Source organism: Hibiscus syriacus, unplaced genomic scaffold (assembly GCF_006381635.1).
Source record: "Hibiscus syriacus cultivar Baekdansim isolate YM2019G1 unplaced genomic scaffold, ASM638163v2 tig00111427_pilon, whole genome shotgun sequence".
Classification (NCBI taxonomy): domain Eukaryota; kingdom Viridiplantae; phylum Streptophyta; class Magnoliopsida; order Malvales; family Malvaceae; genus Hibiscus; species Hibiscus syriacus.
This window is the reverse complement of record NW_024063088.1, coordinates 3,612,956-3,627,272: the sequence shown is the minus strand read 5'-3', so window position 1 is coordinate 3,627,272 and position 14,317 is coordinate 3,612,956. Positions and strand designations below refer to the sequence as shown.

The 14,317-nt window shown below is 35.8% G+C and overlaps 1 protein-coding gene across 1 annotated transcript; it reads left to right on the top strand.

The window, feature by feature from the left end:
* The first annotated feature begins 10,167 nt into the window (after window positions 1–10,167).
* LOC120163145 lies at window positions 10,168–11,097 on the top strand. Its single transcript, XM_039173141.1, has one exon. The coding sequence runs from the start codon at window positions 10,168–10,170 to the stop codon at window positions 11,095–11,097; it is 930 nt and encodes a 309-aa protein (XP_039029072.1).
* Window positions 11,098–14,317: the final 3,220 nt, after the last annotated feature.

Sequence of the window (14,317 nt, the reverse complement as noted above, 5' to 3'; positions counted from 1 at the left end):
CACCAGTAATAGAAAATTTTGCTACATCATAAAATTAACTCACCCAAACTTTTCTCTTACACTATGTTCTAGAGTTTTAGATTTTCGAAACCATAAGTGTTTTTTGCAACCTCCACCACCGAAAATAAATTATCAAAACTTTTAACACAATGAACTGTTCCTTGCATCACATTTGATTCCCCAATCAAGGCACAAAACTTACTCAAACCCGCAACAGGAATTAACATCTCTTACGTTTCAGTTTCTTTAAACCATAAGAGTGTTTTGCAGCCAACATACACCCCATCCCCCCTTCAAAAAAAAACCCTCAAATGCACATTAAATGCTAGGCTACTGGAGCTGACCGACGTACTTAATAATAGAAAAATAGATTTTGCATGTATCCAGGAGACTAGGTGGAAAGGGTCCCGCGCCAAAGAGTGTAATGGGTACAAGTTGTGGTATTCAGGCGTAGATAACGCTAGAAATGGGGTGGGTATCTTGGCATCCTCTAGGCTCAAGGAAAATGTAGTTGAAGTTTGCAGATACCGGGATAGGATCATGATGATTAAGGTTATTATAGAAGAGGAAGTAGTGAATGTACTTTCAGTGTACGCCCCACACGTTGGCCTAGGGGAGGGGGAGAAACGTTGCTTTTGGGATCAGTTAGATGATATACTTAGGAGCATTCCGGAGGACCAAAGAGTTTTCATAGGGGGAGACTTCAATGGCCATATAGGCAGTGCAACCGACGAGTATGACGGTGTTCATGGGGGTTTCGGTTATGGTAGCAGGAACGATGAGGGGCGTACGTTGCTTGATTTTGCTACTGCTCACGATTTGGTGATCACTAACTCATTCTTTAATAAGAGAGATGCGAACTCGATTACGTTTCATAGCGGGGGACATTGTACCCAAATCGACTACATCTTGATTAGAAATCGGGAACGATGGGCTTGCATTGACTGTAAGGTCTTCCCTGAAGAGGCATGTGCACCACAACAAATTGTTGGTTCTGGTGTTCCACGCACCCCACGGGCGGAGCACTCATAGGAGGGCTAAACTTGGTAAACCTAGGATCCTCTGGAAGAACTTACATGGAGCGACATCTGATGACTTTAGGAGTAAGGTTTTGTCTAATACAAGTTTTAAAACTACAAACTCAAATAATGCAGATATGTTATGGAAAAATATGGCAAATTCCATCAGAGAGGTTGGCAAAAACACCATTGGGTTGTCGACGGGGAAGGCCAAGGAACATAAAGAATCGTGGTGGTGGAACGACGAAGTCCAAACTAAGGTGAAGACAAAACAAACTTGCTTCAAGGAGTTTCTACAATGCAATGATGAGGAAGAAAGGTCGAGAGCTAAACAAAGATACCAGGAGGCAAAACGGGAAGCCAGGAAAATGGTAGCTAAAGCAAAGGATAAGGCATACGAGGAAATGTACAAGAGATTAGACACCAAGGAAGGACAAAATGGCATCTTCAGACTTGCAAAATCTAGGGAGATTAGGAAAAAGGATCTAGGTAACATTAGGTTTATTAAGGACAACAATGGTGTTCTTTTAGCGAAAGATCACGATATTAAGAGGGTTTGGGGTAGTTACTTCTTTGGCTTATTTAATGACGGTGCCTCTCCATGTAGAGATAGTATCGTTGATGGGTTAGCCGACTATCATACTACGACCAATGACTGCCCTACAAGTAGGATTGGGTTTGAGGAAGTCAAAATTGCCCTTAGAAAGATGGGAATGGACAAAGCTGTCGGTCATGATCAAATTCCTATCACTGTGTGGTTGGCCCTAGGAGAAGAGGGAGTTAAGTGGTTGACCAACCTCTTTAATATTATTTTAGAGACTGCCAAGATGCCAGAGGAGTGGAGAGAGTCTACGGTGATACCAATCTATAAAAATAAAGGAGATCCCCAACGTTGTGGTAACTACAGAAGTATTAAACTACTCAGTCATACCATGAAGCTATGGGAAAGGGTGATAGAGACTAGGTTGAGACAAGTTACTAGGGTTTCGGAAAACCAATTTGGCTTTATGCCAGGAAGGTCTACCACGGAGGCGATTCATCTACTTCGACGGCTTATGGAGAAATATAGGGAAAAGTCTAGAGATCTTCACATGGCGTTCATTGACCTTGAGAAGGCTTATGATAGTGTACCCCGCGATACGATCTGGAAGACTTTAGAAACGAGACGGATCCCAACTGCTTATATCCGGGCGATTCGTGATATGTACTGTAGATCTACTACTTACGTCAGGACTACAGTTGGTGACTCCGAGGCATTCCCGGTGGAAATCGGACTCCACCAGGGGTCGGCTCTTAGCCCTTACATCTTCACCTTGATTATGGACGACATCTACTGTGCGACACCAGACGGTGTACCTTGGTGTATGCTTTTCGCTGACGACATTGTCCTAGTTGCTGAAACAAAATCTGAGTTGAATAGTAGACTGGCTACCTGGAAGGCTGCTTTGGAAGAAAAAGGTTTAAGGATCAATATTGAAAAGACAGAGTATTTATGTTCAAACTTCAATGGGAACCAAAACGATGAAGATGTAGAAGTATACATAGAAGGACACGTTCTCCCCTCAAAGGATTGTTTCAAGTATCTAGGGTCTATGATACATAAAGATGGGGGTGTAGATGATGACGTTACACACCGTATAAAGGCGAGATGGCTAAAGTGGAGGGCCGCTACTGGAGTTCTGTGTGACAAGAAGGTGCCTCTAAAACTTAAGGGAAAATTTTATAGAATGGCAATAAGACCAGCACTGTTGTATGGATCAGAATGTTGGGCAACCAAGAAGGATCACGTAAGGAGGATTGAGGCCGCAGAAATAAGGATGCTTCGATGGACATGTGGTAGGACTCTATGGGATATGACGACTAACTCGGCTATTAGGATGTCCTTGGGGGTGGTGTCTGTTTCCGAAAAATTGAGGGAGGGAAGACTACGGTGGTTTGGGCATGTCCTTAGACGACTACCGTCGGATGCGGTCAGGAGGGTAGAATCGATTACAGTCGACGGTGCCAGAAGGAAATGACGACCAAGGCGGAAGTGGGATGACTGCTTGAGATCTGATTTGAGGGATTTAGCCCTTACCGAAGACATGACCTCTGATAGGAAATTATGGAGGCTAAAGACTAGGGTAGTCGAGTAGTGTGGGTCACATCTATAGGGTGTATCATCTCTGTCTTCTTTTAATGTCTTTGTAGTATTTTCCATGACTTCTACTTTTTATATGTTTCTGTTATTGGTATTTATGAAGGATTAGAACTGCGCTTGCTATCGTTGACTTCTGTGTATCATTCTCTTAATGTTTCCTCTTTTAAATTTAGCCGGGTCTTATGTTTCTGTCTATATGCAGAGATTCTTTCGCAGGGATTATTATGCAGGGATTAATTCCCGTTACAGACGCACATATGATTTTAATGACTGCATATGAATATTGTTTAGCTATGTATTTTTTATATATGCACTGCATTTTATCTATATTTTTAATTTTCTGACTGCCGGAGGTCATTCCACGGAAGCTACTCTCAACCTGGCGTTGGGAGCAGCCTACTACCCTACCTCCCCCTTACCCCATACATATGGGAATTGGGTTTTGTTGTTGTTGTTGTTGTTGTTCTCAATCAAGGTGCAAAACTCACTGAACCTGAACTGCCCAAAAATTATCAAAACAAAAACAGAAGACCCAAATCCATTATTTGAATGAAGTTCAGTACATCTAATCTGTTACTCTTTTCTATATGCTTTTCAGTTTTTCAGTATGTACAAAATCTCTAACTGAACCAAATAAATACACCCAAAGTCCAACCCATATATTATTTCACCTTTGTTAAAATGAGCTTATAAATGGATAAACCCTTTATGTAGACACAAATAATTTGGATATGAATCGATAAAAAGCCTTCACCTGACTAAAGCCTTACCCTGTACCACCTCCAACCCGTACCAGACCCGGATACGAATCTAATGTGTCACATTAACTTTTCAAAATATTTACATTTACAAAATTGTGAAAATTGCATCTTTTATTAAATAAAAGTGCATCATTTATACAATTTCTACTAAAGAGTTTACAAAACTTATCAGAGCGTATACAATTCAAATCTTTTAGTTACATGCCAACTACATTCCATATAACAAAATACATATTATTCAAATACTTTTCTGATCTGATCTTTGGAAAGGAGAAGCTAACCTGACTTGTCCATCCTTGCTCCTCTTCTTGTTTCTCGGAACCTACGTGTGAAACACTCACACGCTAAGTCTATGACTTAGTGAGACATATAACACGTATAATAGCAACTCTAGATACTTAACAATGCATGAACATTTCACATTTCATATAATAATATCATACAAACATCATATAACAGTTCATATAACTAACTATATACCTGCACATATATCATCATATCCTAATCACATCATTGTCATTATCATTATCATTAATACATTTATAACATATAATCTTGTAGTTAACCTTTGTACACTTCATACCATACCTTTTACAAGCAAAGCACATAACATTACACAAGGTTTCTTTATGTTATCTTTTTATTAGCCCATGTACATTTTTTAGAACTAAAGATATGTGAATACATTGAGGTTGTGCACATATGTTGTCACCACAGCTCGTATAAATTCCACTAGGGGCATATAGAATTTGTTCCGAATGACCACATATATGTCCCGAATGACCACATAGATGTCCCGAAGGACCACATATATGTCCCGAAAGACCAAATATATTCCAAAGGACCAAATATGTGTCTCGAATAACCACATATATGTTCCAAAGGATTACATATATATCCCGAATGACCACATTGTAAAACCCCAAACTATGGGTTAGTGACTAAATGGTAAACTTTCAGAATTTGGTGATTAAAGTAGAAGAATGGATTAGTTCAATGATTTATCTGGAAATAAATCCTAAAAGATGTTAGTAATTATAAAATGTATTAAAGGGCAAAAGGGTCATTTAACCAAGAGATGAATTAAATAATGATATATATATATATATATATATATATATATGGATAAAGATGAGAGATTTTCCAGAAATCTCTTCTCTCTTTTCTTCTTCATTTTCTTCTTCCTCCCGTGAAAGCTCCAAGGCAAAGGTAAGATTCCTTGTTAGCTGATGATTTGTTGATTTTAAGAGTGGGTTTTGATCCTTAGGTAATACTTAAGATTATGGAAAGCTTAGGTTGTCCTAAAATCAAAAGCTAAAGGAGATAGAGAAGATTAAAGATTAATGGTTCTTGAATGAAATCTTGAAATAGAGTTTATAATAAGAATTGAAAGTTGGATTTGACTTGTCATCAATCTAAGTAAGAGATATGAAGTAATATAATTGGATTTGAAACATCTTGCAAAATTGATGTAATTATTGAATTACATATGGAAGATAGGATTTTTAGGTTTAAGATGAAATAAATGAGTATAGATTGGTTTAAGTATGTGTACTAGAGTTAAGAATGAAAAAGGGGATGAAACATGAAGGATTTAAGCCAAAATGAATGAATTTTCGGGTTCAAAAAGAGAATTATGGGCAGAGTGCATCGATGCATATTCATTGTGCATCGATGCATCAAGGTTAAAACCCAGAAATTTGTTTGAAGGTGTATCGATGCACAGGTAGTGCATCGATGCACTCTTTTAAAATAGAAACATTGAATGCAATTAGTGCATCGATGCATAAGGCATGCATCGATGCATCCTAATAATAATACAACATCGAATGTATTTTATGCACCGATGCATCAGTAGTGCATCGATGCATACCCTTATTGAAAGAAGAAATTGGCATTTATCTTAATCTAAAGAGTGAACCATTAGAGTATATTAGTTATAATACTAATATAGATCTATGTATGATTATGTAGATATAGAACGTGATCCCGTTCTGAATCAATTGAAGGATTAGAATCGAATCAAAGCAAAGCTAAGGTGAGTGCACATTATTTAGTATATGATGTTAAATGGAAAATAAGACTTATGATAAGTCTATTTCCAATAGTAAAATGCATGAATTCATAGAGGTATGTGTTTGTTATGATTTATATGTGTGCATGAGTATATGTGTTATTGATATGATTCTATGATCATAGGATGTAAACTATGTGATAAGTGACTATATGAAATTATATGAGAACAAGAGATGACAATGATTTACATGTCATATGAAAACCAAAGAAGTGTTATAAGCAAAGTGACATATATGTGATAAATGAATGATATGAAAAGTGAGATAAACAAAGTATGGTTGATATAGGGTAATATAAGAATAGCTCATAGGTTATATGATAAAGATGGAACCATATAGGAACATTAATTGAGTACTTGATAATAAGTCATAAGGTTATATGCATAGGTAATATAAGTTATATGACATTGATATATAGGCTAAATGAAAGTATACACATGAATACATATAAGTTTATATGTTATTTATATGCTATGGGATATACCCATGAACATATGTGATGTGATATATGTTATGAGAAATGACCCATGTGACTAAGTGTGAATTGATATAAGTATGTGATATGAAGTTATGGGTATATGTGTCATATGTTATTATAGGTGATATGATATATATGAGTTTATGCGATATAAAAGTGTATATGTGAAATAACACGATAGGTGATAAAACTGTGAGCCGATATGATTATGTGTGTTATATGTTACATGATATGACATGCGAGTTACATGAACAAATGAGAAATGATATAAGTCATATGAAACGATCTACGTGAATACATGCACTTGTGATACATGTGATATGATATGAGATATATGGTTACACATACATGTGGTATGTGACAGAAGAGAAATAACAAGTGATATGAAATGTTATAAATGATAATGCCCATGTTATGTGATATGAGAGCTAGGGGTATAGTTGGCATGCCAAGAGTCGAGGGTATACCTATGTCTACGGAATATATGGACAGAATTACATATGTCTTTCGACACATATGGACAGTATACCTATGTTCTAAGGAACATATGGACAGTTTACCTAGGTTCTTCGGAACCTATGGACAGTTGCCGAGGATCTTTATGACCTCTGGATAGTTACCGAGGATCTTTATGACCTCTGGATAGGTCCTTCGGGACATTGATCGAGCTGTGGTGACAGCATATGTGTGCACAACCTCAATGTACTCACATACCTTAAGTTCTCACTAGTGTACATGGGCTAATAAAGAGATTAAACAAACATACTAAATGTGATATGTATACGATGGGTTTATAATTGGTTATCAAAAGTAAGTGGTTTGAAATGTGTTATATGAACCATATGATGGTATATGTTTATGTATGCTTTATGTTATATGAAATATTTATATGTTTTATATGCCTCACTAAGTCATCGACTTAGCGTGTGATTGTTTCACACGTAGGTTTGGAAAGCGAAAAGAGAAGTAAAGAGGAACAAGACAAGTCAGTTCTCCTTACCGAATGTCAGATCAAAAGAGAGGTGAATAATATGTATTTTTGTATATAAAGTTCTAGTTGGCATGTAATCAAAAGAATATATTGTATAAGCTCTGAATAGTTTTGTAAATGTTTTGAATAAGTTAAATGTTATAAAAGTTTTTTAAAATTACTCACTATTTTATACGAATAAATGTTTGAAAAGTCAATGTGACACTTCGGACTCGTATCCGGGTTGGATACGGGTTGGGGGTATTACACGCATAGAACCCTTGACTCTTTGTATGCCAACTATACCCCTAGCTCTCGTATCACATAACATGGGCATTATCATTTATGTTTGTCACATATTCACATAGGCATATATCTTGTGATCATGTAATCACATAGCTCATAGTCATATGGCTTATCTCATAGACATGTATTCACATGTTCACATAGTCGCATAGCTCATTCACATATGCATGTTCTCATATAGTTCATATTCTTTCTCATACAATCACATATGTCATATCATATGGCTTATTTTTCATGTTTATATAATCATTTATATCTATGCCACATAGCTTATATTCCAGGTTCACGCCATTACATAATTCAATTATATCATTTAACATAAATTATCATATCAACATGCATTCACATAACTCATTTAACATACATAGCATAACATGTAACTCATGCAATAACATATGACACATACACTTATATTCATATGCTTTAATATGGAAAATAGACTTATCACAAGTCTTATTTCCATCAAATATCATATATCTAATATTATGCACTCACCTAGCCTCACTAGTCCAATTAAATACGTACAACTCTTTCTTGATCGATCTTATTTCGTTGACTCATCTGATACTTGCTTCTGATCGATATCTACACAATTATACGACTTATATGTATATTGGAGTTCAAATTACTTATAACCAATCAATATAGCATAGGCTAAAAGAACCACTTAATTAAACACTTCAAGCTTAATAGTATCGGTACTCTTACTATAGTACCGATACTACCCTCTTATGGTATCGATACCACCTTAGGTACCGATACCATTTTTATATTATGCTTTTATAACTCGATAATGGTATCGATACTATACACTTGGTATCGATACCCCTTTAACCAGTATCGATACCACCCTTTAGGTATCGATACTTCTTTAAAGATTTCATCCAATTTTTCCTTATGGTATCGATATTGTTCCTTCAGTATCGATACCCCAAGCTCATATTCTACTCATTTGTTTTGGAAGTATCAGTACTGAATAAACAATATTGATACCTCATGCCCAGAACTTATTCATTTTACCCCCGAAAATCGACCATACTCAACTAAATTCCTTATTTTACTCTTCTTTCATGCCTGTAAACTTAACCACACCTAATCAAATCAATTTATCTCACTTTAACTCATCTTAATATCCCATATCTAACTATCACACTTAAATTCAATAATCATGTCAATTAATCAGCATGTTCCAAATTCAGTTCTAACACTTTGAATTTCTTATTTCAACATCTGACAAGTTAAATTTCACTTTAAAACTTATTTACTAACTATTTCTCAATAATTCCCTTAAAAACTCTTTACCTTCAATCCTTCATAACTTATTTATCTTTGAGTTTTAAGCCACCCTAAGCTTCCCTTAAGCTTTCTTATCATCCCAAGAATCAAAAGCAACCTTAAAATGAATGAATTAATCCATAGAAAGCATACTCACCTTTAAAAGTAGAGCTTTCAGCAACGAGGAAGAAGATAACAATGTTTTGGACTTCTTTTTCCTTTTCTCCCATTTTTCACGTGTTATATATCACTTAATAAGGGAAGATAAAATTCTTTCCTTTGAAAAAACCATAATACCCTTCCAATAATCCAACTTTGATATCAAGTCCTAAAAAAATTTCTAAATAAATTCTTGAACTTTTCAATTTTCCTAAATTGATCACCAAATTTCAAAAACTTTCGTTTTAGTCACTAACCCGGTTTTTTGGATGTTACATTTTAAGTTGAATAGCGTAGAATAATATTGATAAGCGATATGCCAATAATCACTGAGCAGTTGCTCCTATCAAATTTTTCTCATCATCTTTACTTTAAGAGATGTCTAAAAACTTGAATCATCTTTCCCATTTTGAACACAAAATCTTACATCATCTCTGCTACATAGTTATGTTCTCTGATACTTGTATTTTCTTTTGGCATTAAAAACAGTTCACATCAATACAATCAAACTTCATAAATAGGCATAAATAAGTTTAAGTCAATTTTTTTCTTAATTATTAGTATAGTCTATCAATTTTACCGTGTTTCATATTATGAAACATGATTCACATTTTTTTCAGGCACAACCAGACACGCACCACATGAAGATGTGGACTGATTCAAAAGCAAGTTCCATCCTGATAAAGTCGTGCCTGTTCCTCTATACTTCCTTCGTCAATTGACCACCAACCTAATAAGCTGATTTTAGAGATAGACTGAAAATCAGTGGTGTCAATTCATGAACAACACAATCTAGCCTAACAAAATTTTCAGCCTATTTACAAACTAAAGGGTCAGTACCTAGAACCATGGTGTAAGAATCCCAAGCAATCATGGGCTCTGGACGAAAATCTGAAGTACAATCCTGTGCCAGCCCCACTCCGTAGTAAAAGTACAATTTTCTCTATTAACAATGATCCCTCCGCCGTGCAGCCTGCTGAACACATGGATTGTGATAATACTTCTTTGCTTAAAGCCCCTCTCTCTTGCAAAGACATGGTCACTGGTATGACGCACAGCCCCTCGCAAAATCAATCTGATGAAGAGCTAATCGACATTGAGGATGATGATTTTGATTTATTGGAAGATGACATCCGAATAGGAGAAAGAGATGAAATTCCCTTCATTGATTTCTCTGATCGGGCACAATACTTGGCGATAAAAAGCATGGATTTTACGTTAGTCGTCAAGGTCCTTGGGTGCAGAGTTGGTTATAACACGCTCCATAACCGTATTTATAATATCTGGAAGCCATCGCATCCGATTAAATTGATAGACATTGAAAATGACTATTTTCTGGTGAAGTTTTCTTGCAAGCAAGACTATCTAAAGGTTCAATCGGATGGTCCGTGGACTATTTTCGGCCATTACTTGACTGTTGAACCATGGTTCATTGAATTCTGTCCAACTCAATCGCATCCCAGTAGGATCATGGTGTGGGTAAGGTTACCAGGTTTGCCGATTACTTGTTATAAATGGAGTATGATTGAGGCTATTGGAAATAGGATCGGATCTGTTGTCAAAGTTGATTATCAAACTGATAATGGTCGGCGCGGGCGTTTCGCCCATATGGCAGTGAATATTAATTTGCGCAAACCACTAGTCTCTAAAATTAATATCAACGGCAGGACCCAAATTGTAGAGTATGAGGCTCTTTCCACTGTATGTTTTGAATGTGGAATCTATGGGCATGTGAAAGATATTTGTTCAACCTTAGTAGCTCCTGTGACTGAAAACAATGTGCATTCCGAGACTCTCCACTCTTCTACCTCTAAACAAGATGTGGTCACTAAATCTTCTCCAGTTCCGAATGAGGCTTTTGGCCCCTGGATGATGGTAAAAAACGTCAACGGCGTCCCCAAAAGAAACTTATAAAATTGGCCAATGGGAATGAAAATACCCATATTGTTTCCTCGTCCTTTAGTCCTCTTATCTTGGAAGAGGAGAGTAACAATGAACTTGAAGCTCCAATTGAGATCATTCTTGAGATGACACACCAAGATGGCAGCCACGCTACTGGTATTATTATTGAAGACAGCTGTCTCGGCTTTAAAATAAAATCCTGGAAAACCAACTGCTGCCCCACAGGCTACTCGTACCACTGCTCATTCAAATAAAGCAAAGCTCAAAGGGAAAGACTACTTCTAACATGAAATTTGCATTGGCACCTCAAAAACCGATCTCCCCGAATATTATTCTAAATCGTGGTGTTAGAATACAAGCTACCAGCGCCTCAAAACCCCCTTTGGCACGAATTTCGGGTGCAGGATTAAACCCGAATAAACACTCAGTTGCTACCATTGATGCTAACCAAAACCCAGCTCTCCCCTTGAGTGCTATCTCAGGTGCGCATACTGGCCAAACCAGCCATCGTAATATGCCAGTTATTGTTCCCTCTGTTCAAAAGGATAGGAAGACAATTTTAATGTCGGCTGATGATTTTTTAACCATGATGAAGTGATCCTGGAACACCCTGACCCGTACCTGACCCAGATACAAATCTGATGTGACATTTGATTTTTCAAACATAAGAAAATCATAATTTGGCATAATTTTAAAACTTATTATTTCAATCAAAATAAAGAAATAATACTGTCGTAACCGGTTTTCGTCCGGGCACGAAATATTAAATTTTGGTGGGGAAATTAATGTTAATAAATAATTTTGAAAATAATTTGTGAGTCGCCATCGACCTTTTGGATCAGGTAGGTCGAATACCTAAAAATTTTCTTTTAAAATAGTTTTTAAGAAAACCATATTTAAAAGATGAACTGATCTGCGTTTTATAACCAAAAATTTGTTCTTTTTAATAATAAAAAGGGGTTCGTGGTCGGTTACGTTTAGGGAAGGATTAGCACCCCTACAACGCCCAAAATTGGTACTTTTTAATTATAAATTGTCTCTTTTATTAAAATTTAAAAATTCAAAAAAAAATATATTTAATTTATAATTCTATTAAAAAATTTTATTAATTAAAAATATCCGAAAAGAACTTCTAGGTGCCTTAAGACAGCTCTTTTCTTTGATATTGATAAATATTAATTTAAATAATATTGTTTACTTTTTAATTTTAAAATATCAGAATAGGACATCCAGTTGTATTAAGACTGTCCTTTTCTTCGATATTAAAAATAAATATTTAAAAATTACTATTTATTATATTTATGAATATAAAAATATTTAACAATATAATAATATAAAAATATCACTAAAACAATATATTTTAAGCAGTAAAATGAAAACATATAAAATAAATAACTAAATTATAAAAATAAAAATAAATCTAATTTCCTAATTAATTGAAATTTATAGGGATTAAATATTTTATTTTTTAATTTAATAATTTAGTAACAAAAATAAAATTATCTAAAATTCAAATTTTATAATAAAATAAATTAAAAATATGAATTAGGGACTAAAAAATTATTTATTAAAATTAAGGGATTAAATTTGTCATTTATCCTAAATATATAAAAAGGACTAAAATAAAAGAAGTTAAAATTCGAAGACTGAATTAAAACTATTATAAATTCAGTTTAGTGACCAGAATATAAAATTTACAACTATGAAGGACTGCGGAAGGGGTTTAATTATTTCGTAATTACGCGAATAGCCCTCCCCAAAACGACGTCGTTTGGGAAGGGCTATTTAATGCCCAAAATCGGCTGGCCCGAAGGGCCAGTCCTCATTTTCTTTCTTCCCTTTCTCTCTCTCTTCTCTGAGAGAAATCAGAATTCTCTCGCTTCTCTCTAAAACTGAGAGAAGCACACCGGCCGACAACCGTTCGCCGGTGTTGACCTCGCCGCCGGCCACTGCATCCGGTGGCCGGAAAAAATATTTTTTACTCCTAAAGATAGATCGGACCATCTTATTGATGGTTCCGATGACTGTTTCCCTTAAAACAATCCCTATCAGAGCAAATCTACAAAAAATACCTTCGGCTTTTTGAAGTTTTGGTGAGATCCGGCGACGGTTGGGGCTCTCCGGTGACAGGGTAAGCTTTTGTCTTTCTTCTCTCTTTTTCCTTGCTGTGGTTGATGCTGACTGAGATCGTTGGTAGTTTGTTTGTTTTCTTTTCTCTGTTTTTTTTTTTTTGTTCTGTTTCTGTCTCTGTCTCTCCTCTTTTTTTTTTCTTCGCAGGTGGGTGGTGGCTTTTATAGCCACCACCGGTGCGGTCATCGGACCGGTCCAAAGAGAGGGCTTCGGTGAGTCACCGGACTACCAGTGGTGACTCACCCCGTAGCCTTGGTGTGGACGGCCGACGTTGATCTTCTAGATCCTCCATTCGGGACGTGGCAGCGGCGGAGGCGTCGGCAGTGGGCCATTGGACCACTTGGCAGTGAGGCGGCGGCTGGGATCTGGAACCATCAGAGGCGGCTGGGTGTGGCTAGGGTTTAGAAACCCTAGCTGAAACCTTTTAGGGTTTCTGGTTGGCTGGACCGGTTCTAGTTGGCTTGTAACTGGGCCGGTCCAGTTGTAATTATTTGTTAAATAATAATAATAATAATAATATATAATATTAATAATAATAATAAATACTAATAATAATAATAATAATAATAATAATAATATTAATAATGATAATAATAATATTAATATATAATAATAATAATAAAATGGATAAAAATAGTATCTTCAGCTGCCCCTCTTTGCTCATTCTTGTGTTAACAAGAATAGGGCAAAGATGAAAAGATAATAAAATTTTTTATCTATTTGACTTTACTTTGATCATTATGGAGATATTGAATAAATTCTTCTCTCTCTCCAAATAAGTTCTTCTTATTATGAACTCTCTGTTGGGGATGATGATGACCTCCTTTCTGTGATAGAGTCATTCAAAAGGTTGAATAAACTCTTGATGAGTTCTTCTCATTATGAACTTTCTCTTCTTTCTTCAAATGATATCAAACAAAGGTTGAACAAGCTCTTCTCATTATGAACTTCTTCTTCCTTCTTCAGATGAGTTCTTCTCATTCATGAACTTTCTTTGGCCATGTTGATCCATCAAATGATGAATTTAAACAAAAAGTTGAACAAGTTCTTCTCATTATGAACTTCTTCTTCCTTCTTCAGATGAGTTCTTTTCATTATGAAC

Bases quoted from the DNA above. Each gene is read 5' to 3' on its own strand.
- LOC120163145 (XM_039173141.1), top strand. From the start codon at position 10,168: ATGGATTGTGATAATACTTCTTTGCTTAAAGCCCCTCTCTCTTGCAAA.